The sequence below is a fragment of the Gymnoscopelus braueri genome (genome assembly GCF_963280865.1).
Source record: "Gymnoscopelus braueri genome assembly, chromosome: 21".
NCBI classification, from domain to species: domain Eukaryota; kingdom Metazoa; phylum Chordata; class Actinopteri; order Myctophiformes; family Myctophidae; genus Gymnoscopelus; species Gymnoscopelus braueri.
In genome coordinates, this window is record NC_137623.1 from 24,637,565 (window position 1) to 24,664,494 (window position 26,930).

Here is a 26,930-nt window from a genome sequence, read left to right on the forward strand (position 1 = left end):
GGAGTCTCCCCTTCTCTCCAGCTCTTTAATAAACAGAAAATACATTTTCCGATAGGTGTCAAAATCTCAGCCAATCAGGAGAAAGTACCCATATTTAAGCTTCATTTTTATAGTGTTCCAGTTCCAATTTTGCCTGCTCATTTCTTAGTGTCATCACTTCCAATTTCACTTGTTTAATCTATATCCTGATTGAGTTCTCTATCCTGATTGGATAAAATTGGAAAATGCATTTTCTGTTTTATAAAGAGCTGAGAGACAAGGAGACTCCTTTTACCGAACAAACACTCTATAGCAATGAGTACTATCAGAATATAGAGCTATTTAACACTTATTTTAACCAAAGAAAATCACTTACCCTACCTTTAATTTATGGAAATCTGTCTTTAATACTCTCTCTCTAAAATGCTTGAGCATTTCCATTATATTGCATGATTTGGTGTTGTACCTTTCTTTTTTTCTTTTTTGTCTATAATTATAATTATTGCTGCATTTGATCTATTCCATGTATGTTTGTCTTGTTTTGTCCTTGATGTTTCCTTGAGGGTCTGAGAGGTGGGTGGGATTCGGAGTACCATACTCCATTTAGTTTTGTGTGTAATGCAAAAACCTTGAATAAAAACACCTTGAAAAAAAATACCCAAAACATCTACCACACAACCAAAGAGGAATCCGCCCCTCAGGCGTGCTGTCTGTCTGCTGTGAATTGATTATGTTCTGTCTTAAATATGTATAGAAGGGGTTTGGTTACAAACAGGGACAAGACAGGAAGGTCAGTGAGCATGTTTAAATGGTTCAATGGTTTTTCATTTCAGACCCACAATCTGCCGGCAATTGTTAAATCTCTCTCCCTCTCTCATTCCTACACCTTCCCGCTCACTTTGGAAAACCTTTACCCCTAGATAAATCCTCAAAGTGATGGAACTGTGATTTCATTTTCAGGACTGCGATTGTAGCAAATTCATATGTATTTGGCCACGGACCCTCAGCTGAAAATATTTTGTGCCAAGGACCCCCATACAAGATTTGTGTTGTTCAAATGTTTCAAAGATATTCAAAACAATTCACATTTATTCAAGATTTTCTCTTAAATGGCATATGCACTCCAAGGAGCGTCATTTTCCAGTTAGATTGTACCATTAAAATGGATTTGCAGCAGAGGAACAGGGGGTCAACATTTAATAAATGAAGGAGCTTATGTGTATAGAAGCATTAGGGAGATGGCTGAAGTTGTGCGGAGGCCATGTGAGGGACTGGTAGACTATAAGTAATTAGGTGATAGGGCTATATTCCAAGTACTGTATCTCAGGAGCTGCTTTTGAATTATCTTTGCATGGATATCATTATGAATGTCCTTTTTCCGTTTTGTGCTGCAAAACGTGTAGACAGACACTGCATTTTAATGATATTTCTGTGCAGCTGATAAGAGGTTTTGTCATGCGGGACAAATTCATGTTTCAATGTGCCACTAATTTGAAACACACGCACGCATGTGTGCGCGCACACACACACACACACACACACACACACACACACACACACACACACACACACACACACACACACACACACACACACACTTGTAATTAGTTGTCACAACACCCTACTTCATCTCCATCTCTACTTCTGTTTCTTTCTCTCTTGCATTGGTGTATTCAATCAATCATCTGATCATTCCAGTATCAAACAATCAAAACAAAACAATATTCTACATTTAAATATTTTTTTACACATTTTTGTAAACTCTCTGCACCCACAATGTTTGTACCAGATATATTTTACACATTATATGGATCTGCTGATTGCTATGAGGGGAAAAAAAGCTTTATATCTTATTTGAAATGGCCACTGATGATGTCATTGGTAGGCAGGTTTCTGAACTGTCTACAGCCCATCTGAGATGCATGGCAAGTAGACCGAAACAGTCCCATCTTCTTACAGTATAATTAGCATTAGTGAGGACCAATTATATGAACATTAACCTGAGCTCCTTTAACTATACAACATACTGTGCCCCTACCAAAACAGCAAGCCAACACTGTTCCTTCATTAACAGTACTTTCTACTTTCAATAATTATCTTTCTATTGTCCATAAGAAAATGTGTTACTTTTGAAATTGTGTTTTGTCTGAGGTATGTAAGGCTTTTGAGATACACTGTGAATACATCAAGCTGGAACTCTGCTGCGATTCTCAGGAAAAATTATCCACAGGCCATGCTATTGCTGTTTGTTTGAACTTGAAAGAGAAACATTTCTTCACTGTCGGCATATGATTCATGGAGTAACAAAATATATTATATAACACCTTCATTGTGTGGCTAATAGGATTTTAATGAGGTTGATATATAGTCTAATGTAGCGCTAAACATGTTTAGATCCAGCTTAAACAATAGCAGGAAAACAATATAGACTAAATCAATTAACACATACAATGCGAAATGTTGTAAGTGCAAATCTTACAGTGGTTAAACTATAAATATTATTTCCGTTCATAGGAAGTCATTGTTGGGTTTGATATGGTGGCAACGTGCTTTCAGAATAGAGAAAAGAGGAAACACTGCGTGGGTCCGTAATCATCAGAAACTGAAAACGGGTGGTCAATTGGAGAGGGTTCAATTGTAGGTCAACACATTTAAGTTCCTTCCCTTGTAGTAGTAGGCTGACATCCAAGTATGAAAAACAGGTGAACTTAAGAAAGATCCAAGGCACTCCGCTCAGTTGAGTTTTAAAAAGCCTTTATTTTGTCATGGCTTTTAGTTTGGCAAAGTTAAAAAACGCACATGTGACCAACGTGTTTCGGCTCAAGAGCCTTCATCAGGGTCCAAGCTTTCAGTCAGTTTTACCATACTGTTTCTATAGGCTGAATGAATTGTTTGAATTAGCCTTTCAAGAGATACACCACCATAAAACCGAATTTACATCATGATATACCAATGATCTTGGACAGTTATGTCTATCTAGACAACTGTTTCCAAAATCTGAGACCTGAATTGATGTGTCATCTGGTGACACATTTTCAAGTCGTTTCATTAGAAAAGTGAGAAGAAAAGAAAAAGAGAAAAATGCGTTAATACATCTTAGGTGAGGTGCTGGTGCTGAACAGAATCAAAAGAAAGAAAAAGCGCTCCTCGGTGCACAGGTCTCTGCCAGGTCAGGTACGTTATTGTGGCCTCCTGGTGGCGCTATAACAGGCCAATGTGAAAAGGGTGCCATTTCTTCCTCGGCCTAGTGGGAATGTTCGTGTGCAATTTCACAGTTCATGATTTGAGGCATTTTGTTGAAAACTGACCAATCCTGCAAACTTTGGAAGCCAACCTTAGCCAACGAGGATGGAATATGGAAAATCGGACAAATCCGTGTTGATCACATGACTGTAGAGATACGATGTAACGATTTGCATGACGTTTGGATAAAATCTGTAAGAGTAAATGGGTTTTGCACAAATCGGCCTCCTGGTGGTGCTATAACAGGCCCATGTGAAAAATTTGGGGCAGAGGTTCTGAATTGGCATCCAGGTGTGTGTGCACAGTTTCAGAGCGACCGGGCCAACGGTGCCGGAGAATAGCTGCTCGCAGACAGACGGACACACGGACAAACACACGGATGGACGGACAGGGGGTAAAACATACTCTCGCCCATACTCTCGCCATGCCTTTCGGCCTGGCAGAGACAAAAAGGAATAATCTGTATTTTTATTGCGTCCTTCGAGTCCTAAGACCTTCTTCAGGCATAATGCCGGGCTTGCAATACAATTTTACTTTTGCTGTGTTGAGTGAGCGGATGCTGCTTTTTTCCTTTCATTTTGAAGTGACAGGAATTAGCAACTGACTTTGTGGGCTCATGGAATTTCTGTTTGAGTTATTACATCCACATGAGTTTAATTTTATGTAGGGCTTACAGTTCTGAATCAGAATGTCTTGTTCTTGATCTCAGTCTGTTTATCAGCCTGTTCAGTCTCAATAAAGATAAATCCTGAATATTCATCACATTTTGGGATATACCGCAACTCACCTTGTCCACATTGGGTTCTAACATTCTCAGTGAGAAAATGCTAAAAAAAAAAGCATGCATTTTGAGGCATCGTCCCAATTCGACAGGTGTTCCAACTGCTGCACCACAGTGCCACCCTGTGTCTTATCCGCTTACATACACCACTGATAGTAGTCTCTGTTTCACTACCAAGAAACTGACACTAAGACGGAGACAGCAAGGATCTCTTTTAAGCATAGTTACAAATCAGTCAAGGCTACTGTAGCTTACTGCCATACTTTTAAGACTGGTGGGGGGGGGTCAGTTTAGCGGGAGACCCATTTTTACAGCTGTAGTAATTCCATCCACGTGGCAGAGTTTTATTCAAGACACTGAAGATTACAATGATTTTAGTTCAGAGTTCCATGTGAACGGGTCCTCCAGAGATTAGTATTTTGGGCTGCAAAAAAAAAAGTTGCATAGCATATTTATGACTGAAAAAAACTTTCTGGACAAGATATGACGCAATCTGGTGACGCTTTTCTGTTGCAGAAACAAACGGCATCCTTCATATCTATGTCTTGTTGTATAAATATTTTATAATCAAACATTTAATTTCCACTATCAGGAATATGTTACATGGCTGTATGTTATAAACAAACCTTTAGGCAAGGATTTTTCAGGTTCTAACAATCCTGGTACAGCTTTAATAGAAGTGTTCAGACAAGCTTGGGATATTGTGTACCATTTTGTATTGTGAGCCCATGTCCAGACTTTCAGTACATCTGAATATGAAACGGCTTGCAGCCAATTCTCTGGCTTCTCACTTCTTCAGTAGCTAGGTTTGGTCATTTCAAACAATTTATGGATGCAGGCATCTATTTGAGCATTCTAACTTTCCATTAGCTTGAAATCTCTATTAGTCATTGGACGGCAGATTTCTGAACTGTCCAAAGCCCATGAGAGGAGTACACGGAAACCTCATTAGTATTAGTGAAGACCAATCATATTATGAATTGTCTGAAAACTGCCCCACTGTGGTATAGTGCAGGGTCTTCCATAGATATTATGTAGACATTTTATAACGCTGGATATGTTTCAATTAGCTGTGTTTGGCACCCACTGCCAGGATGAAACTGGTAAAATAACTTCAGAAGTGTGTACTCAAGTACATTATTCAATAACGCTAAACTATTGTGACAATATTAGTATTAAGGTCCTACCAGGATTAATGTATAAAGAAAGTGTTTTATTACCTAAAAATGCCAAAATATTTGAGTATATACATAAACAATATTTAAAATCCTCAAACAAGCAAAAAGGTGAAATATGAAAAAATCTTTATTAATTACAAAAAAAACAATTTTGGAGCTCTTCCTCATATCTCCACCCCCAAAATACAAATTTAATCTGCATTTTGGCTGCGCATCCTGGTGAAGTACAGTACTGCTGGCTCGTCAGTAAGGTTTTTGATGCCATGTGCATGCCCTGTGTGAATAGAACAATACAATAAGGAACTAGTAAATAACACATCACTGTGTCACAAACTGAAATATATAACTACTAACTAGAAAATAAAATGCAATCACTGTGGCACAAACTGTTAAAAATAGAATTACTGTGAGGCCATGAATTGTCAAATGCTCACCACATGGCACAGTGAAGGATAGTCCAGGGTTGTACTGGGAGACTGTGCCATCACTTTTTACACTCACAGCGCTGGTCAAGACATTATATACCTTAATGCAGAAAGAAAATGCAAAAGTTACAGGGTAGCAGGAGTCTAATAAGATAAGTGTTTCTAGAACAATTATACGATTAGAAATTAGACCAATCAAATATGTTGGAATAATAAAAAAAAGGTACAACATAATTAGTTCCTATATTAAAATTCGCTTAATAGAGGACTGGCGGACCACGGCCACGTCACGCTGATGTAACCATAAACAAACCCCATATATAGGCAGGACAACGGCCACGTCTCTGACTCGGATATAACTAAACAAACCTGATACACCCATATATTAGGCATGTCACTATGACTCAGACAAAACCATAAACAAACATGATATGCCCATATAGGCATATATGGAGATCCGGTTGTCCAGAGGCACAGATCCGACTGCTATGCACATATTGTCCCACATCATGTGCATATGGGACCGACAGACTTCAAACTCGGCTCGAGCATCGGCAAGGACTCGAGGCAGTGTAGTGCCCGCCGCAGAGTTGTTCGGACATGCGGTTGTCTAGAACCGCAAATCCGAACGATATGTCCATATATGGATATCCAGTTGTCCAGAACCACCGATCCAACCAGTATGCATCAGCATATACAAATGACATTAGTGATCTCCATATATGGCCATAAAAGGGACACAGGTAGACAGATACTGTAAGAGATCTCCGTATAGGGGCACAAAAGAAGGGTACAACAGGTCTCTGACAAAGCCCCTGACACTGACTCGGACATATCGGTCAGATCGGCGGTGCGACTTAGTGTGGAGGCCGCGTAACCGCCCAAACTCTAGTGACATACTGTATGTTAAGTACAAAAACAAGGCGGCAGAGAGGCATCTCACCGTTGTAGCACTGTGATCAACCCACAGAGGCTTCTGGCAGTGGGAGCCAAGTAACATCTTCCCAACACACCAGTCGTCGTGGAGACTGTCCTCGCATACGCCCATCATTCTGCCTCGATAGGAAAACCACCGAAACACGTCTGGGTCCATGTGGCCTGCAGCTATCAGAAGTCAAAGGAAACATAAGTTTGATTGACACGTTTTATATAATCACATTTTATACATCATTACAACACACATTTTGTATATATACTTTTTGGGGGGGGGGGGAGAAAAACTAATTAAAGACTTCGGAACATACAGAGCAACCTTCAAGGGACACACCATCAAGCCTGTGTGCGCGTGTGTCTCTCTCTCAGCGGTCCAACAGAGGCATTGAGCACTGCCCCCTCCCAACTAGAAGTGCCTGCCTTCTCTTTTTAACCAATTGCGGTTGTCGTCAAGTTGCTTCCACAGGTGTTTTCCGAAGTAACTGTTCAATGATAATGTCCCCCTGTCAATCAATGCAATTTTATGCTTAATTTATACTCGAGACAAAGTCTCAGCTGAGCGCACATGAGCACGCACACAGATTACAGTTAATGTGAGGACTGATAAACAGAATTGGTTTTGAATTGCTGATTAGACACATTATAACTTGTTAATCACATTATAACTTGTTAATCAGTTCAGACTCAGAGGAGACCTCGAAATGCTGGGATGAGACAACAAAAATTGTCTCATCTCTAATAGACAGTCGTTTTGGGCCAAAACATTGTGCGTCCAGGGGACGCATCAATAGTGAGTGAGTTGAATTCCTTTTGGAATAATATGAGTCAGACGCAGGACACGCAGCTAACAACAACACTGTGATATCGCAACACTTTGCAATTTCTGCCAATGTGGATGTAATTTGTTCAACATGCTTAGGGACAGAAGGTTTAAATTTGCCTCATGTCTATGCCCCTATAGATCTTGCGTAAAAAAATGAGCAATTGGTGAAGTTGAACAGGCCTTTTCTCCGTTGGGCACTGAAACCATTTGTTTGTGAGGTTTGGCACTACTGCAATTGAATTTGCATAGAGAATAAGGCATTCTGGGTGCCTTCATACAGATTTCCATATACATGTCACATTTTAGTGTTGTGGGTACCAATAATAAGAAGAATGATAGTATGTTCATGGAAACACTTGTAATCTGATTATACGCACATTTCATAAATGAGGCCCAGTGCCAACATAATTGTCACACACTAGTGACAATAATCCCCTTGTAACCAGTTTTACGTCAAACATTGTTATCAACTTGGCCTACAATTCCGTTATTATAATGTTAAAGGGCAAAATGGAATCTTATATTGGTAGTTACCTGCATCTATAAATGATTCAACAAATCTATTTATATGACCTATTTAAATGATGATGTCAGCACATTGAATAACAAACAAAATCAATCAGATATTTGCTTACTCTTTACAGTGGCAGGCCAGAGTATCCTGAACCACTTTCTTAGGTTTTCCTCATCACTGGCCTCCAGAGCCACCGGTGCGAGAGGAAACTCACACAGCTGCGTGGCAGACAAGGCAGAACGGATCCCAGGCGATGGAAGAACCGAAACTGTTAAATGACACTTTCCGTTAGGCTGTGCAATTATGTCAAAGGTAAATAGACTAAATACAGCATGTCAAGCAGACGTCTGATATTTGTCGATAAATAAGCTAAGGATAATTATTTTACAATACAAAACATACCCATATCCTGTCCCTCATAAGCTTCCGGTGCAATCATAGAGGATGGTCCACTTGTGAAGCCTTGTAACCTGTGGGGGGGGGGGGGGGGGGGGGGGGGGGAGTCACATTTCAATACAACCTTTTACCATGACATCATGATAGCACAGCCCTGCACTTCTGTGAAAAGATAAAGCTGTGAAAGAGGGCTCCAGCATTTCTAACAAGCTGTTGGATGTGCCGACCGCAATAGAGCTTTTGGACATTATTTCCCATTTTTCCAACCATTATAACCATATCCCCTTTCTAGTTGAGGTTATCAGGCCATTAGACATGTTACAGTATAAGGCACATATTTGCTACACATAAACTATGTTTTGTTTGTTACAGCATTTGTCTGTAAAAGTGTCCATTCCAAGGAAAATATATATATATATATATATATATAATATATATATCTCACAGCAAACTACACAGCTCAGCTGATGATGCTACACCAATCAGTCCCACAAAAGCATGGTGATGGCTGATTTAAGCATTCTCACAAGGCCTGATTTTTTTTTAAACCATTACAAAAGTGCTGGGTGTTGCATCAATTATCCATCCCCACACACACGCACCCTGATAAAGTCTCCGTCATGACAGTATTTCCGTAACCTTTATTTATACTGGTAAAATATTTATATTAATATATTTTAGGGAGGTCGTTTTATCTGCTCTTGTTGGGATCTTATTTCTGTGTGGGGACAACCATTTTGTAGGTGAATGTTGGTTTTGCTCACGTTAGCACATTATTGGCATCTCATTCACAAACTGCACACGTAGTAACTTTTTATCCATAACCTGAGATTGCAAAGGTCGTTGTTAGACAAGTCTTGTTTATAATCATTTGTAACTTCTTACATTTTGAACGTAGTTTTATCTTATCAGTACAAGCGTTGGTACTGGTTATATTGTTCACATTGTGACAAACTAGAAATATTTCACAATACATACAGAAGTACCTCCACCAAGACTATGCAAGGTTTAAAATATAGACCATTTAATTTTGACCATGACCCTTTTCACCAGAAAGTTAATCATCCATTAGGGCAGCCTGCTGAAAAAGGTCACAGTCACAATCAAGGTCGTGGTTATCTTAGAAACAGACAACAAGAGATGTTAGCGCATGCAAAGTTAAAGAGTAAGAGATGCTTACTTGTCACAAAAGCGGTGTTTGCCGTTTTGGAAGCGGTCGTTTATGGAGGGCCAGCATTCTGCAGAAGTTTCTGTAATGTTTGTTTCAACAACTTCCACAGTAGGACACTCTCTGGTATTCAGTGAAGCCTGCTCCTCCTGGGCAGGGAATAATATTTCACCCTCTATTTGATGTTTGTTTCTGCTACTGTCCGTATAAGGAGTCAGAGTGGTACTGAAACTGTCCTCAAATGCAGTCATCCTTTGCATTCTTGCCTTCTTCCTCGTTTTGGGGCTCTTGGAATTGGGTTTCTGCGGTTGGATGGCTGGGATCTCAACATCATTCTCAGGCACTTCACAGACTACAGATTTCCTCTTCCGTTTCAACAGTGGCAACAGTGATGCAACATGCTCAGGAATGGTTTTGGGCATATTGGAGGCTTGCTTGTTGTGCACTTTTGCATTAGGGGTGTGATGGTTTATTCTGTCGAAAAGGCAATCCCCTGTAAAGTATAAGAAATAACGAGTTATTAAGTTCTCCTGATGCCTCATGCTAAAATCTCTCCTGATACCTCTGTCTATAAACATAAGAGTACAGTAAATGCAGTTGTATTCAAGTGATGAAATTTAAAGAACTTGATCTGACGTTTAAATGCTTGACAGTCTGAAATAAAGCCTCAATGAAAACGTCACCTGTCATGATGCTGGCCTCTCCAAGTGGGAAAACTAAGGAGCTAGACGGTACAGGGTCAGCCTGTTGCTGTAGTTCCTCTTGGTTCTGAACCTGCTCTGATAAAGCGGACAGCGTCTTTTCCGGGGTGTGATGCTGCTGCCTCTTCTTCTCCTCCCTCACTTTGGTCAGAGCAGCTTTCTTTTTGTAAGCTTTCTGCCCATGCTCAGATTGCTTCTTTTGAGTTTTCTCAACTTCTCCATGCTGACTGATCTTTACAGTGTCTATGTCCGGTGATTCCACTGCTTTCAGCTGAGTGTCCAGACCGTGGCTCAGCCACCAGTCTCCGGGTGGTTTCCTTTTCCTTTTTCCTGCCACAAATCTGTCTGGAGATGAGGCATTTTCAACAGGACTGTGTGTTTTCATCTTTTTTGTCTTTCCATCAGCAAGATCCTTGGACGTACGTTTTGGTCCCCCACCTGGATTCCTGATTTTCTCAGCTATGGGACAGGGAGGCAACAGAAAAAGACTCATCAGGCTCTGTGACGTTACTCAACAATGAAAGGGACTGGAGAGATGCAATCACTCCAGACATGCACGCACACAAATTAGAGGGCAACCTACCTGAAGTGACATCCTCCTCATGGTGCAGACCTCCATGCTCTTGGTCAGGTGGCTCCTGGCTTTGCAGCGCTACAGCATCATCAGGCTCCTGGATCCTTTCTCTGGTCTCTTTTGTGGACTGGACTCTGGTCTGACCTCCATGCACTTTGCCAGGTGGCTTCTGGCTTTGCAGCTCTACAGCATCATCAGGCTCTTGGATCCTTTCTCTGGTCTCTTTTGTAGACTGGAGTCTGGTCTGACCTCCATGCCCTTTGCCAGGTGGCTTCTGGCTTTGCAGCGCCATAGCATCATCAGGCTCCTCGATCCATTTTCTATTCTCTTTTGTGGACTTGACTCTGGTCTTGGCCGCTTTTTCTTTGCCATCTCTTGATTTTGGACCCCTCTTTTTCATTTCCATAGACTCTTTTCCATTAGTGGTACGGCCTTTAGGTTCTTCCTCTGCCTTGTCTGCTGATCCTTTGACTTCGGCATCTGAGGTGGTCCCCTGCTTCATTCTGGGCCTACTCTTGTTTTTTCTGGACAGGTTATAAAGAAAGGGGACGTCGTCTTCCTCCACTATCCTGAACTCGTCTTCCTCAGGAGGTGGTGTTGGAGCCCTTATCGGCAAACATATCTTCATTTGGCTTTGAAGACAAATTATAAGCTGATTACGTCATGTTTCACAATGTTCAAATAATTAAATGGGTCATGTTTCACAATGTTAGGTAGGGTAAGTGATTTGCAATTATTCAAATAATTGCAAAATGGGTCTATATTCTGATAGTGCTCGTTACTATAGAGTGTCCTGTCCATATAAGGAGTCTCCATGTCTCTCCAGCTCTTTATTAAACAGAAAATTCATTTTCGTTTCAGTTTCAGTTTCATTTCCAATTTTATCCAACCAGAACTCAATCAGGATATAGATTAAACAAGTGAAATTGGAAGTGACGACACTAAGAAATGAGCAGACAAAATTGGAACACTATACAAATTAAGCTTAAAAATGGGTACTTTCTCCTGATTGGCTGAGATTTTGACACCTACCGAAAAAAATATTTTCTGTTTATTAAAGAGCTGGTGAGACGGGGAGACATCCGTTACTGAACAAACACTCTATAGCAATGATTACTATCAGAATATAGTATTTTAACCTTTTAACAAAATACTTTTTGTTTTAACCCAAAAATATCACTTACCCTACCTTTAAATCATTAAAAAGTGGCAAGTGCACAAAGGAACTTTATTAGTGAAATGTGTCAGGGTCCGAAATTGCCTAAGTGTCAGGTGGCTTCTGAAATGTACATGTCAGATAAAATAAAATAAATCAAACTACAAATTGGCGCTTTGCTCGTGTACGGACCCTGGTATGGGTATTTCAACTCACGGTGTAGGTTTAGACCGGCCAGCCTCTTTAAGCCCCAGTAGGAAGGCATCAAAGTTTGTTTCCCCACGGGAGCTCTTCTCTACCGGTGGCTCTTGGGCAGTGTTTTGAGGCTTCTGTCTTGGACCAGTCTCTTTACTGCAGAGGGACCATCAATAAACACAAAAGCACCAATATTAAACAACCATAGAGGCAGTGGTGGAAAGTAACTAAATACATTTACTCAAGTACTGTACTTAAGTACAATGTTGAGGTATTTTTACTTTACTCGAGTACTTCTACTCCACTGTCAAACATTGTACTTTTACTCCACTACAATTATTTGAAAACTTTAGTTACAAGTTACATTGTGGATTTTCATTATTATTAGATTACAGAACATCCATTAACCACTTCTGCCTTAACATATACCTCAGTCTTTTGAAAATAGCTGATCTACAAGCTTGCATCGCGTTGTGAGCTTGTAGATCTGCCATTTTCAAAATATTTTTATGCATTTTGAAAACTTGTGAATGAGACAGTCTGCACAATGACAACTTTTACTTTTGGTTACTTGAAGTACATTTTGATGCAAATACTTTTGTACTTTCGTAATTTACTAATACATTTTTAATACCAAACTTTTACTTGTAACATTCTTTTTTACAATGTGGTTATCGATACTTTTACTTAAGTAAAAACTGTGAGTACTTCGTCCACTACTGCATAGAGGACATTTACCGTCGGTTTGAAAAAAAAAAGACTTCCGGTGCTGCCAAATTCTTAGAGGGGCCAGGAGTTTCTTTTAACTCATCGGATTTCTTCTCCTGAGCAGTGTTTGGAGGCTTCTCCTGTCTTACGACCATCACTGGTGGGTGTCCATTCCCCTGCCTAGAAGCAAACATGGACATTTTAATTAAGTTAATGACCGTCAATAACAATCTTCATTGCTGAAAACAAATTGGCCATTGATCGCACTCAGGTTTAAAGACTTACTGTGGTGCTGCCACCTTCTTCGAGAGGGCCGGAATTTTAGATGCATTCTCTTGAGCAGTGTGTTGAGGCTCCTGACTTAATGCAGACACTAGTTTGTCTCCATTCCCCTGCCTACAAGCAAACATGGATAATAAGTCCTTCCATAATATACATTGGTAACAACTTTTTTTGTTGCCAGATTTAGCAAGAGAAATAAGCAACGAGGTCTATGAAAGCAAGCCCAAAAGAAGCGACTAGGCTATATGAGCACTATAATCATATACATTGGCTATTTGAACATCGCAAATGCATATCAATCTGGGGGTCCTTGACATGAAAAGGTTTGAGAACCACTGGTTTAACTAAAAATATTTACAAGCGAAAATCAAGCACAAACTCGCTTATAATAAAAAGACATGATGGCAACACTGGTTATAGTTATGAAATCATAGCAAGTCAAAATAAGGGCAACTTGATTGCCCTCTGATGTGGCTCATCAAAACACAAAACTACTACAGGGGGCGATCACACAGAGACACGCCGCTAGAAACGCGTCGACAAAACTATTGTTTTCCAGTGGTGCGGCACACTTAGCATGTACGTGAGTATGCAAGAGGGGGACTCTTGCATCATGTTTTAGCATAATGCATAAAAGTGAAAATATATTATGAAGCCTAAAAGCCATAAAATAATGTTCAATGACAGAAACGCAATTAAATTGTTATCGCAATTATTTGAGCGACAATTAATTGTGACATGCCTAGACTCATGTCGGCTTGTGTTTGTTTCATCAGTTATCACGCCGCTTGGCACGATGTGTTGTTTTGTCATGCCGATCTGAAATGTCTGCACCTGTAGTGACTGGTCTGTGTAATCACCCCATTGGTACAACAAGTACATAAAACATTTCTGATAAATAAAAGATAGCAATCAGGTCTCACTTTGGCTTTTCTCTTCGGACCTCTGCAGGCACTTCAGATTCTTTGTGTGTTTTTGATGCACCTGGACCAGTCTCTTTGCTGCAATGGGACAATCAAGGGGCCGTCAACAAAACTATTCATTCCTGAAACAAAATTGACCATTATAGGAAACTTGAGTTTCGAGAAGACTTACTGTGGTGCTTCCACCTTCTTCAAGGGGGCAGTAGTTTTCTTAAGAGTGATCCTCTCTGGAGGAGAATCTACCTCAAAAGTGTTTATCCTAGAGGGAACAAAAAGCAGTTTAGAAAACATGGCACAGAAGGAAAAAAAACAGACTTCTTTCTACATTCTGCGTTTAGCGGCTCCTGTCTTACTGATGACACTGGATCATGTGTAGCAATGCATTTTACAGTACCAATGATAAAACCTACAATGACACAACTTGACCAGACACTTTCAAGCCGGCTGGATGGTGGTTAAAGGTACATTTGAGCCTAAATATAAAATGCATATATATTGCACTTTTTCCCTCTATCAGCCACTATATAATTATGCTAGGAGGTGTTTTCCTGCAGAAAGACACATCCCTCTGGCTGCATTTAGTTTTTGTTCCACTGTTTATGTTGACATTCATCCCTTGCAGGGACGCCTGTCAGACCAGAGGACATTTTGAGCTTCAAAAAGACTTACTGTGGTGTTACCAACTTCTTCGAAGTGGCAGGAGTTTCTTTTAACCCAGTAGATTTCTTCTCTTTAACTGTGTTAAGAGGCTCCCCAGTTACTGCTGACACTACTGGTACGTGTCCATTCCCCTGCCTACAATCAAACATGGACAATTTAATTAAGTTAATGACCGTCAATAACAATCTTCATTACTGAAAGTGAAAACAAATTGACCAGCGACCGCACTGGAGTTTAAAAAGACTTACTGTGGTGCTGCCACCTTCTTCGAGGGGGCAGTAGTTTTCTTAAGAGTGATCCTCTCTGGAGGAGACTCTACCTCAAAAGTGTGCATCCTAGAGGGAACGAAAAGCAGTTTATAAAAACATGGCAGTCTGTGTAGTACATAAGATATATCAACTTTTCTTCATGCAACACCGGGCCACTATCAGCAGTAAGAGTGGTTTGGAGGCCCCAGTCTTACTGATGACACTGGATCAGCCTCTTTGCTGCAGAGGGACCATCAATAAACAGTAAGATGACCACAAAACAAGATTAATTCCTGAAAACAAATTAACCATAGAGGACATTTTGAGCTTCAAAAATACTTACGGTGGTGCTGCCACCTTCTTCAAGGGAGCAGAAGTTCTCTTAAGAGTGATCATCTCTGGAGGAGACTCTACGTCAAAAGTGTTTATCCTAGAGGGAACAAAAAGCAGTTTAGAAAAACATGGCACAGAAAAAAGAAAACAGTGACTTCTTTCTACATTCTGTGTTTAGAGGCTTCTGTCTTACTGATGACACTGGATCATGTGTAGCAATGCATTTTACAGTACCAATGATAAAACCTACAATGACACAACTTGACCAGACACTTTCAAGCCGGCTGGATGGTGGTTAAAGGTTAACTAGGTACATTTGAGCCTAAATATAAAATGCATATATATATATTGCATTTTATCCCTCTATCAGCCACTATGTAATTATACTGAGGTGTTTTCCTGCAGAAAGACACATCCCTCTGGCTGCATTTAGTTTTTGTTCCACTGTTTATGTTGACATTCATCCCTTGCAAGGACGCCTGTCTGATCAGAGGACATTTTGAGTTTCAAAAAGACTTACTGTGGTGTTACAAACTTCTTCGAAGGGGCAGGAATTTCTTTTAACCCAGTAGATTTCTTCTCTTTAACTGTGTTAAGAGGCTCCCCAGTTACTGCTGACACTACTGGTACGTGTCCATTCCCCTGCCTACAATCAAACATGGACAATTTAATTAAGTTAATGACCGTCAATAACAATCTTCATTACTGACAGTGAAAACAAATTGACCAGCGACCGCACTGGAGTTTAAAAAGACTTACTGTGGTGCTGCCACCTTCTTCGAGGGGGCAGTAGTTTTCTTAAGAGTGATCCTCTCTGGAGGAGACTCTACCTCAAAAGTGTGCATCCTAGAGGGAACGAAAAGCAGTTTATAAAAACATGGCAGTCTGTGTAGTACATAAGATATATCAACTTTTCTTCATGCAACACCGGGCCACTATCAGCAGTAAGAGTGGTTTGGAGGCCCCAGTCTTACTGATGACACTGGATCAGCCTCTTTGCTGCAGAGGGACCATCAATAAACAGTAAGATGACCACAAAACAAGATTCATTCCTGAAAACAAATTAACCATAGAGGACATTTTGAGCTTCAAAAATACTTACGGTGGTGCCGCCACCTTCTTCAAGGGAGCAGAAGTTCTCTTAAGAGTGATCATCTCTGGAGGAGACTCTACGTCAAAAGTGTTTATCCTAGAGGGAACAAAAAGCAGTTTAGAAAAACATGGCACAGAAAAAAGAAAAGTGACTTCTTTCTACATTCTGTGTTTAGAGGCTTCTGTCTTACTGATGACACTGGATCATGTGTAGCAATGCATTTTACAGTACCAATGATAAAACCTACAATGACACAACTTGACCAGACACTTTCAAGCCGGCTGGATGGTGGTTAAAGGTTAACTAGGTACATTTGAGCCTAAATATAAAATGCATATATATATTGCATTTTATCCCTCTATCAGCCACTATGTAATTATACTGAGGTGTTTTCCTGCAGAAAGACACATCCCTCTGGCTGCATTTAGTTTTTGTTCCACTGTTTATGTTGACATTCATCCCTTGCAAGGACACCTGTCTGATCAGAGGACATTTTGAGTTTCAAAAAGACTTACTGTGGTGTTACCAACTTCTTCGAAGGGGCAGGAATTTCTTTTAACCCAGTAGATTTCTTCTCTTTAACTGTGTTAAGAGGCTCCCCAGTTACTGCTGACACTACTGGTACGTGTCCATTCCCCTGCCTACAATCAAACATGGACAATTTAATTAAGTTAATGACCGTCAATAACAATCTTCATTACTGACAGTGAAAACAAATTGACCAGCGACCGCACTGGAGTTTAAAAAGACTTACTGTGGTGCTGCCACCTTCTTCGAGGGGGCAGTAGTTTTCTTAAGAGTGATCCTCTCTGGAGGAGACTCTACCTCAAAAGTGTGCATCCTAGAGGGAACGAAAAGCAGTTTAGAAAAACATGGCATTCTGTGTAGTACATGAGATATATCAACTTTTCTTCATGCAACACCGGTCCACTATCAGCAGTAAGAGTGGTTTGGAGGCCCCCCGTCTTACTGATGACACTGGATCAGCCTGCTGCAGAGGGACCATCAATAAACAGTAAGATGACCACAAAACAAGATTCATTCCTGAAAACAAATTAACCATAGAGGACATTTCGTGCTTCAAAAATACTTACTGTGGTGTTACCAACTTCTTCGAAGGGGCAGTAGTTTCTTTTAACCCATTAGATTTCTTCTCTTGAACTTTGTTATGAGGCTCCCGAGTTACTGCTGACACTACTGGTAAGTGTCCATTCCCCTGCCTGCAATCAAACATGGACAATTTAATTAAGTTAATGACCGTCAATAACAATCTTTATTCCTGAAAACAAATTGACCGGCGACCACACTGGAGTTTAAAAAGACTTACTGTGGTGCTGCCACCTTCTTCAAGGGGGCAGGAGTTTTCTTAAGAGTGATCCTCTCTGGTGGAGACTCTACCTCAAAAGTGTTTATCCTAGAGGGAACGAAAAGCAGTTTAAAAATACACCGACTACATTCTGTGTACTACATGATATAGATATATATATAAGATTTTTATTTCTTATCCAAAGCAATCCAAGTTCTCTTCATGCAACACCGTTCCACTGTCAGCAGTAAGAGTGGTTTGGAGGCTCCCGTCTTACTGATGACACTGGATCAGCCTCTTTGCTGCAGAGGGACCATCAATAAACAGTAAGATGACCACAACACCATATTCCATTCCTGAAAACAAATTGACCATAGAGGACATTTGAGTGTCAAAAAGCCTTACTTTGGCGTTACCAACTTCCTCAAAGACACTACTGGTAGGCGTCCATTTCCTTGCCTACAAGCAAACGTATGGACAATTTAATAAAGTTCATCCATAGCATGGGTAACAACTTTGTTTTCCTTTTGGTTATTATTGCAACATTGTATTAATTGAATGTGTTTGAAGACATGGAAACAATATTAATTATGAAATTACAGCACGTGAGAATCACTTGGTTTCCCTCTTCATTGTACATTGTATGAGACAAGCAAAACACAAAACAACTAAGTGCAACAACTATATGTAAACACTTCTGATAACGATATAGTCTTCTCTTCAGACCTCTGCAGGCATTTGACATTCCCTGACATTTTTGATGCCAGTCTCTTTCCTGCAGAGGGGCCATCGATAAACAATATTCATTCCTGAAAACAAACTCACAATATAAGACACTTACTGTGGTGCTGCCATCTGTGGTGCTGCCACCTTCTTCGAGGGGGCAAGAGATTTCTTAAAAGTGATCCTTTCTGAAGGAGACTCTACCTCAAATGTACGCATCCTGGAGGAAACAAATGGTATTTAAGAAAAAAAAAATGTTAAGAAAAACATAGCACAGAAACAGAAAAAAATATCTACATTATGTGTAGTACATTTCCAATAGAATTCGGCTGCTTATCCAAAACAATGCAAGTTGTCTTCGTGAAACAGTGGTGTTAACGCAGAACCCTACATACATAAAAGTTCTTCAAAGTCTACCTAAAATGTATTACTGTACTTAACAATATTCCTTACACATCTGTGGTCTTCTGTAGCACCCTCTCTGGCTCTTCCTCCTCATTAATGTAGAAGGGAATTGGCAACAGTCTTCCCATGTCATCCCGCTCTATGGGACTCGAGTTCTCATCCCTCTCTATGGGACTCGAGGTCTTAAACAATGCAAGGTTTTTAAATGGGCTTAAAAACTCTACAATGAGAGAAGAAAAAAGAAAAAAAACGCCACTCAGAAAAAAAGGTATCAAGCAACTTTCCAAAACTGAATATTTCAGAAAGCCAAAGGCAGCCATGTAATTTGTGAATTTCGTACCAATATCCAGAACTGGTCTGTTGGATGTTGTTGTCGATTGTAGGACTTTTCCTTTGGGAACCTAAAGGCATTTTTATAGAAAACAAAAACTGGATTAAGCATAAGAGATAACCCAATCAGCTCAATTGTTCACAAATCCAAAACAAAATAGACCAGGTGTGTTGCTGCTAGTAAATGTAATATAATGTAATATTCTGATGATACACATTACTCCACGTTAGATGGAATTCTGTGGGCGGCAGTGAATGGCTCAGGAGGTAGAGTGGGGTCGCCAGGGGTGTGAACTTCACACCCTGTGAAGTGTTAGGTTTTTGTTCAAAGAAGTGTTAAATGGCTCTATATTCCGATCACCCGGCCTGAAAATATATTTTGTGTTCACTAAAGAACAGGAGATTTAGTGCAATTGAAAGTCTTGAAAGAAAAAAAAGCACACAAAAAGTAACACTATAAATAATAAAATTGAAGCAATGGGCTCTCTGGGTGAAATTGGTGACCCACCTGAAAAAAATATTTTCTGTATTGCGAGTCTCCTGTTACTAAACAAAAGCTAAGGCAAAAATGTCTCTCACCAGAGTATCAGTTTTACACCGTTTATTCATAGCAAGTGACATGGTACCTAAGATTATTTTGACTAGGACGAACTTGCCCTGGTACGGTACCTGTGCAGCCCTGGCCTGCGTCTCTTCTACCGGAGAGGGGGGAATTATGTCTTCTTCATCATCATAAAAATCTGAATTTTAAATAAAAGCATAGGTCAATGATATCAGGGGAAAGTATGATAAAAGAAAGTACCAAAATTCTGGTCATACAACTTCATCTCACACACTTACCAAAAATCTTATCAACATCTTCCAAAGACAGCTTTACAGCCCTTTGTGTAAATGGGCTGAGAAGACATAATTTAAAAACAAATGTCTCTATAAGTCAAGAGGCTGAAAGGCAACTTTGATGTACAGAATGCACAGAAAGGCAAATAGTTTAAGTTCATGTCTGAAATAGTATTCAACTCTAGAGATCAATGTTCACTTCATGGACACGTAACTAATGCATAATTGCATTAACCCATTAAGACCGGGAATGCAGCACGAGTGTCATTTTTAGATTTATTTGGCTATTCAAAAATAGCAGATATGCAAGCTCATAGTACTATGAGCTTGTAGATATGCTGTTTTTTGAAAAATCTTGAACATTTGTGCAAATCTTTGAATATATATATTCTTTTAATATTCTTTGCTTCTGGAGTCCCTGGAACAAAATATTTTGTACAAATGTTTGCTATATATATATATATATATATATATATATATATATATATATATATATATATATATATATATATATATATATATACATACACATACACACACACACACACTCATATTTGCACAAATATTCACGATTTCTAAAAAATAGCAGATCTACAAGCTCATAGCACAGCACCCGCACTATGAGCTTGTATATCTGCTAATAGCCAAAGAAATCTAAAATGACAGAGATGCATTGTGATTAATGGAAAAAGTAATCAATAGAATAATCACAAAGACAAGTATCTAGTATTCTTTTTCAAGCATACCTTTTCTTGTTAAAGACGTAGCGGCGGTTCTGGGGCCTCTTCTGCAAATAAACAATAGACATTTGAACAGTTAGAAGAACTACTGTATATGTGTTTTGATTATTAAAATAAGAGTATAGCAACATTCCCCCATAGTATCAGGGGGTCCCTGAGCTGATTTAGTTTTAAAAAAAAATCCTAACATGCTTGCAATTATAACTGATTAGGTGCAGCTGTGACACATCACTCACATGTCAGTCTTTATGCAAGCCTGGCATGTTCTGTAGTTTACCCGAACCACTGTTGCCAGATTTTTAAAGCGATTTTGAAAGTGACTAGGCTACTTGAGAATGGCCCATATATACACTGGCCATTTTAAAATAGCAGATCTACAATCTCACAACACGTCGGTTGTGAGTTTGTAGATCTGCCATTTTCAAAGATCGTAAAAAGAAAAACTAAAATATTTGAATAATTTTTTTTAGATGCGTGTGTGGGGGGGGGGGGGGGGTCTGCCGAGAAATACATTAGTTTGGGGCATCCTTGGACATGCAAATGTTTGAGAACTGGTTTAAACAAAACATTTGAAGCAAGCCTAAATAACTGGGCCCAAAATTTTAACCTGGCATTCTATAGTGTATATTATGTACAGATTTTAAATTAAAAAAAATATATATATTCTACTGTTAGACTGATGATAGGTTCTTGGTTTACTTATGATCCTAGATTACTATTTCTATGCATTTGATGTATACCCTTGTGTTGAACTTGCTTACTGTAAATCTCTCTGGATTAAGAGCGTCTGATAAATGCCTAAATTGTAACTAAACTTTTTTTTAAAGCACACAAAACACCAATATTTACAAGCAACTTTGCAGGGGAAGAAAGCCCAAAGTCGCTTATAATAAGCCGACATGGCAACGCCGTCTGAACTTCAAAACAACAAAAATACTCCCCTTTAACTCAACCCAGGTGGTCATCAATCTTATCATTACTCAATTCACACAATAATTAATCATACACATCAGGTGCGTGACGAATAAACGAGCCGAAAATGCATCGGGGGAATATTTCTATCGTTAATGCTTTTATTCCCGCAGAAAAACAAAACAAAAAACTCCTTTCCATGCGAATGTACTCACGAGACAAACATCTTTTTTAAATTAACGATAATGACCCTTACCAGAGTAGGAGTAGAGGGCTGCTCCATTGTGCCTTTTAGTCGGCGGTTTCTTGCTAATGATGTTATCCACCAAGCTAAGTATCTTCCTAAAATCAAACGCGGTTCATTAAAACTTCAACGGCCCTGGGACGCGTTATTTAAAAGCAAAAACTCAGTGAACATGTAAAAGCACCAGGAAACCAACTAGCTAGCTAGCTAGCGATAGTAAACAAAAACAAACTATCGTTTCGTTTGTGTACTAAATAATTTGAACAGCCCGCCCTGCGCAGCACAACTAACGCCCCGGAAGCTCTCGGAGTATCATAATGGTGTTACTTCCCTTTATATAGCCCAATGCAAGGCACAACCTACCGCCACCTACTGGATGCTTCCTGCCTACCTCTCTGGTCCAAGCAATTTATAGTAGGCCTGCAGCAGTGGTGGAAAACTACTCACATTGTTTACTTAAGTAAAAGTATCAATACTGCAATGTAGAAATTCTCTGTTACAAGTAAAAGTCCGGAATTAAAAATTTACTTGAGTAAAAGTACAAAGGTATTGGTATCAAAATGTGCTTAAAGTACCAAATGTGGAAAGTACTCATTATGCGGAATGTCCAAGTTCACAGGTTTTGAAATGTATAAAAATCATTTGAAAATAGCAGATCTACAAGCTCACAATAGATCGGCTATTTTCAAATGGCCGAAATGTAGGGTTGAAGTGGTTAATGTAAGTTTTGTAATAATAATATACAAAGTAACTAGCAACTGAAGTTTTCAAATAATTTTAGTTGAGTAAATGTACAATATTTGCCTCTGATATATAATGGAGTAGAAGTAAAAGTACTGAAAATTGGAAATACTCCAGTAAAGTAAAGAATACCTCAAAATTGTACTTAAGTATAGTACTTGAGTAAATATACTTAGTTACTTTACACCACTGGACTACAGTATCTGTTTGAAGGGCATATAACATATGTCACAGGGTGAATGGAGAACCAGGTAGATTGAAGACAGAGCGCTCGTTTTTAGGCACGGGGCTTCGGGGCGAGGCGGGGCTTTTCGAGATAGGGTTTATTAGCGAGGCTCGCGAGGAGGAGGAGAAGGAGGACGCGGCGCTGCGAGGCGGGGGTTTATTACGTGGGGCTCGCGAGGAGGAGCTCCTCCTCGCGAAATAAACCGTCCTCCTTCTCTCCTCGCGAAATAAACCGTCCTCTTTCTCCTCCTCCGAGGAGGAGGAGAAGGAGAACGCGGAGAGGCGGGGCTTTGATGTGCCGACGCGGACCTGTCTTTTGTTGTTCCCCCCCACATAGCAACCAGGAAGCTACGCTAGGGGAACGCTGAACACGCGTGCACACGCACACGCTTGTCCACGACGGAGGCGCGCCGACTTAGTGGAGCTTGAGGCCGAGGAAGCGCGCCCTCGCGCCTCCAGGCGCGAGTGCCCGCGCTGACCGGCCGATGCTCTACTAGTCAACTCAGCGCCGTTTGAGTTGTAAACCGATAGGGACAGAATAGTTCTTTTCATGGATCACTGTGTGTGTGTGTGTGTGTGTGTGTGTGTGTGTGTGTGTGTGTGTGTGTGTGTGTGTGTGTGTGTGTCAGGGAGAAAGTAAAACAAAAGCCAGAACACAATAAAAGTATCTTAACAGTCCTGCTTTCAATAAACCAAAAAAAGCATGAGCGCGTGCGCGTGTGTGTGCGCTTGTGTGTGTGTGTGTGTGTGTGTGTGTGTGTGTGTGTGTGTGTGTGTGTGTGTGTGTGTGTGTGTGTGTGTGTGTGTGTGTGTGTGTGTGTGTGACTGTGTGTGTGTGGTCGCAGCCATATATGTTTGTGCACAAGCCTGGCTTGTGGCTCCCTCTAGTGTTGCTTCTACAGAATTGCTGGGTGGGTGGTAAAAACGAACGCGCCTTCTTCAATCTACCTGGTTCTCCATTCACCCTGTAACATATACATTATCAAAACATGTGTTACAATCTAAAACGTATTATTTATGTTAAATAAATGATGTAAAGACCAGGGGAAAACATTTGTACATTGTTACGGCCCTATGTGGCCTCATTTTGTGTTTTTAAGTGCCCTATTTGGTAATTGGGGGTGGGGTGGAGATTGGAGGAGTGGCATGGTGTCTGGAGACACACCTGGGCTTCATCCTCAATCAGCCCAGCCAGCATAAAAGTTACTTCTTTAGATGTGAGAAACTCGCCATCAGCCTTTTTACCATCCGTCACCTCCATGTGCTGAACCCTTCTTGTGTAGCATCTATTTGTGTTTTCTGAGTCTGTAGGCTGTGTGCCAAACCTTTATGCTTGGTGCTTAAAGGAGTAGTTCACCCAAAAAATTACTTATTTCATATCAATTGCACACCCCATGAAGCCTTGAATCCATGGATTTATTTGTGTTTTTGTCGCATTCCTAAGCCAATAATTTGATTCCTGTCTCCTACCGGCTAATGTATCCGGTAGGAGACACAAAGTAGATTCTTTGTGTCTCCTACCGGAAATACACCCGGGCATCAAATTATTGGCTTAGGAATGCGACAAAAACAAAAATAAATCCATGTATTCAAGGCTTCATGGGGTGTGCAATTGATAGAAAATAAATCATTTTTTGGGTGAACTCCTCCTTTAAGGTAACTTTATTTACTGAGTGTTTAAAGTACAGACCAGTGAAGCTTGGTAGGGGTGTGCTGCCATTTCCTTTATACCTTTTTTGAACATGTTTATATATAGTTAGGGAGTGTATACTGTCATTTTTGTTTTGGTTGGTGTAGTTTAGTTTGATTCATTTTCAGGTAGGGTGGAGTGTTTTGTTTGTTGTTTTGGCCTTGGCCACCCTGAAGTTTGACGCTTTCCCTATTTATATTGACATTTCTATGCAGTTTCTGTAACCACAACTTCGCTCAGTAATAAATGTACACTTTTTTCGTTACTTGCGTTTGTGGTACTTTATGTGTTACTCCTTTGTCTCTAGACTCCATATAAGGTCGTAACATTCATTAATTAAAGCTTAAATAAAGCTAGCATTGAAATCAAGAAGGTTTTATTTGTCACTAACTTATACAAGCACAAGCAGCGACACGTTTTAAACAAAACATGCCTGAAATACTGAGTAAATAAAAAATACTGACAAGGTACTTGATAAACATAGTTGGTCTTATGGGTAATTCTTCCAACAACGCCACACCCTTCTCTGAAAGTTGTGTTGTAACAGTGCTTATCTATGTCTTGAGGGTTGTTAGTTAGCAATTAAATATGCTGGCAAACAGCCATAAAATGTTCACAGATCCCAGTAATTTGCAGTTTAAAAGTTGCAGATTAAATGATAAGAACCCTCACATGAAAATCATGTCAGTATATACAATTTGCACATTCATTAATTTGGTAATGAAAGTGTCAACAAAAAAGTGGTGATTCCTTAGTGTAATCAACAAAACAGTTTCAAACAATTGCATAAGAATATAAAAAAACGATTTGATCATGATATATTAGGTTGTATAAACATGAGGTATTTGTATTGTCTATTCAAAAATAATGAGCAAATTGGATATTTAGCTAAATATATTTTTCTGCTTCTCAGCTATCTCCATCGGTGACATGGACTCAGGGCTGACATCCTCATACAGTGGCTGTTTGACATGCCTCCAAATGACCAATATAATCCTTGTGACAAACAGGAGGCAGGCTACAGCCAACAGCACAACTAGGAGAGAAAAAAATACACCAACCAATACTTTTACATAGAGGACTCTACTATGGACATAAAGATTGACACTGAATGTAGTTTGGTGGTCCTATGCCTATATAGACAGCTACATCAGTGGCTCTCAAAATGGGGTCCGGGGACCCCCAGGAGTCCAGAGGGTCCCCATCAAAATCTGTTAATATAGCATAACATTTTATTTCTTTTACCCATATTTTACGCTTTGGCTATTCAAAAATAGCTGATCTACAAGCTCCCAACGGTCGTTGTGAACTTGTAGATCTGCAAAAAAATGTTACTTTTTTGAAAAATCTTAAAGAATTGTGAAAATTCTTTGAATGAATTTGAACATTTTAACAACAGAAATATTCTCTTATGGGTGTCCCTGGCATAAAATATTTTCAGATGGGGATCCGCAGCCAAATACATTTGGGGGTCCATGATATGAAAATGATTAAGAATCACTGATCTAGGAAGATACATAAGAGGTGTAAAATGCTCCAATTGTTGATCAAATAAAACAAACCTACGTTTTTCAGTGTCTTACCAATGAAAATGGCTGAGCGACTGGGTGATGTAGCATCATAGTTTTTGACCACGTTCCCAGTCAGTGCCCAGATCACAACAGGGTAGATTGTGAGAATATACCGCACATGTTTGTCAATGACAAAGTTCTCCAGGATAAACCTATGAGACATTAAACACATCCTCATCACTTTGAACACATCCAAGAAAGAGACATTTTGTGTTCTGCTGTGACTTTGCAAACATTTTTCCCATACAGTGCATACAGCTGCATACAGTATGTAGTGATTCGTACCGAGCTGGGATCAAACCCCACTTTCCCAATCGGCAACCCGTCGGTTTGCCGATTGGGAGACTGGGGTTCGATTCCCTCTCTGTGCGAATCACTACACATATACTTACCACACAAGCAACCCTGTAGACAAAACAGAGAGTGCGATGGTGGCAGCATCCGTCGGCGACATGTTTACCTCATAGATCAGTACAATGGCCAGGTTAATCAGTGTTGCAATTGTTGTCCATGTTGCGTACATAGCCACACCATTCTGAACCTTCAAATATAAGAATATGAAAATGACAGATCAACTAAAACGAACTTGGACACAGTACATAAACTTGTTTTACTTTCAGTAATGTCAATATAATGTCATACTAACCAACACACGTATGAGCCAGAGTTCAGTTTTGTGGTATTTGTTGAGCCAAGCTCCGTATACATGTAGCCCATGGCAGGAGAAGCCTATCACAGCATAGTTTGAGAAAATGACCAGAACAAGAAAAACCAATGCGGCAATCATCACCCTTTAGAGGTGACAAAAGAAAAAGACATTTCATTATTTTGTTGAAAAGATTTTCAATTATACAACCTGATGATGCAATTGTTGACAATACATTTCTAGAAAC

At 39.9% G+C, this 26,930-nt stretch overlaps 1 protein-coding gene across 1 annotated transcript; it reads right to left on the reverse strand.

Annotated features, from left to right (window-relative positions):
• Nucleotides 1-5,366: 5,366 nt before the first annotated feature.
• Nucleotides 5,367-22,084, reverse strand: LOC308076936 (uncharacterized protein). Its single transcript, XM_080417456.1, has 31 exons — nucleotides 21,823-22,084; nucleotides 20,661-20,701; nucleotides 19,918-19,973; nucleotides 19,747-19,817; nucleotides 19,088-19,148; nucleotides 18,796-18,967; nucleotides 18,461-18,562; nucleotides 18,025-18,078; nucleotides 17,641-17,727; nucleotides 17,408-17,533; nucleotides 17,068-17,154; nucleotides 16,829-16,954; nucleotides 16,323-16,409; nucleotides 15,980-16,066; nucleotides 15,741-15,866; nucleotides 15,231-15,317; nucleotides 14,888-14,974; nucleotides 14,649-14,774; nucleotides 14,152-14,238; nucleotides 13,980-14,057; nucleotides 13,060-13,170; nucleotides 12,805-12,954; nucleotides 12,088-12,222; nucleotides 10,725-11,320; nucleotides 10,124-10,600; nucleotides 9,453-9,933; nucleotides 8,279-8,346; nucleotides 7,998-8,144; nucleotides 6,550-6,710; nucleotides 5,616-5,706; nucleotides 5,367-5,455 (listed from the first exon to the last, which is right to left on the reverse strand). Exons 1-31 carry the CDS (start codon nucleotides 21,847-21,849, stop codon nucleotides 5,373-5,375), a joined length of 4,275 nt encoding a protein of 1,424 aa, XP_080273582.1. The 5' UTR covers nucleotides 21,850-22,084; the 3' UTR covers nucleotides 5,367-5,372.
• Nucleotides 22,085-26,930: the final 4,846 nt, after the last annotated feature.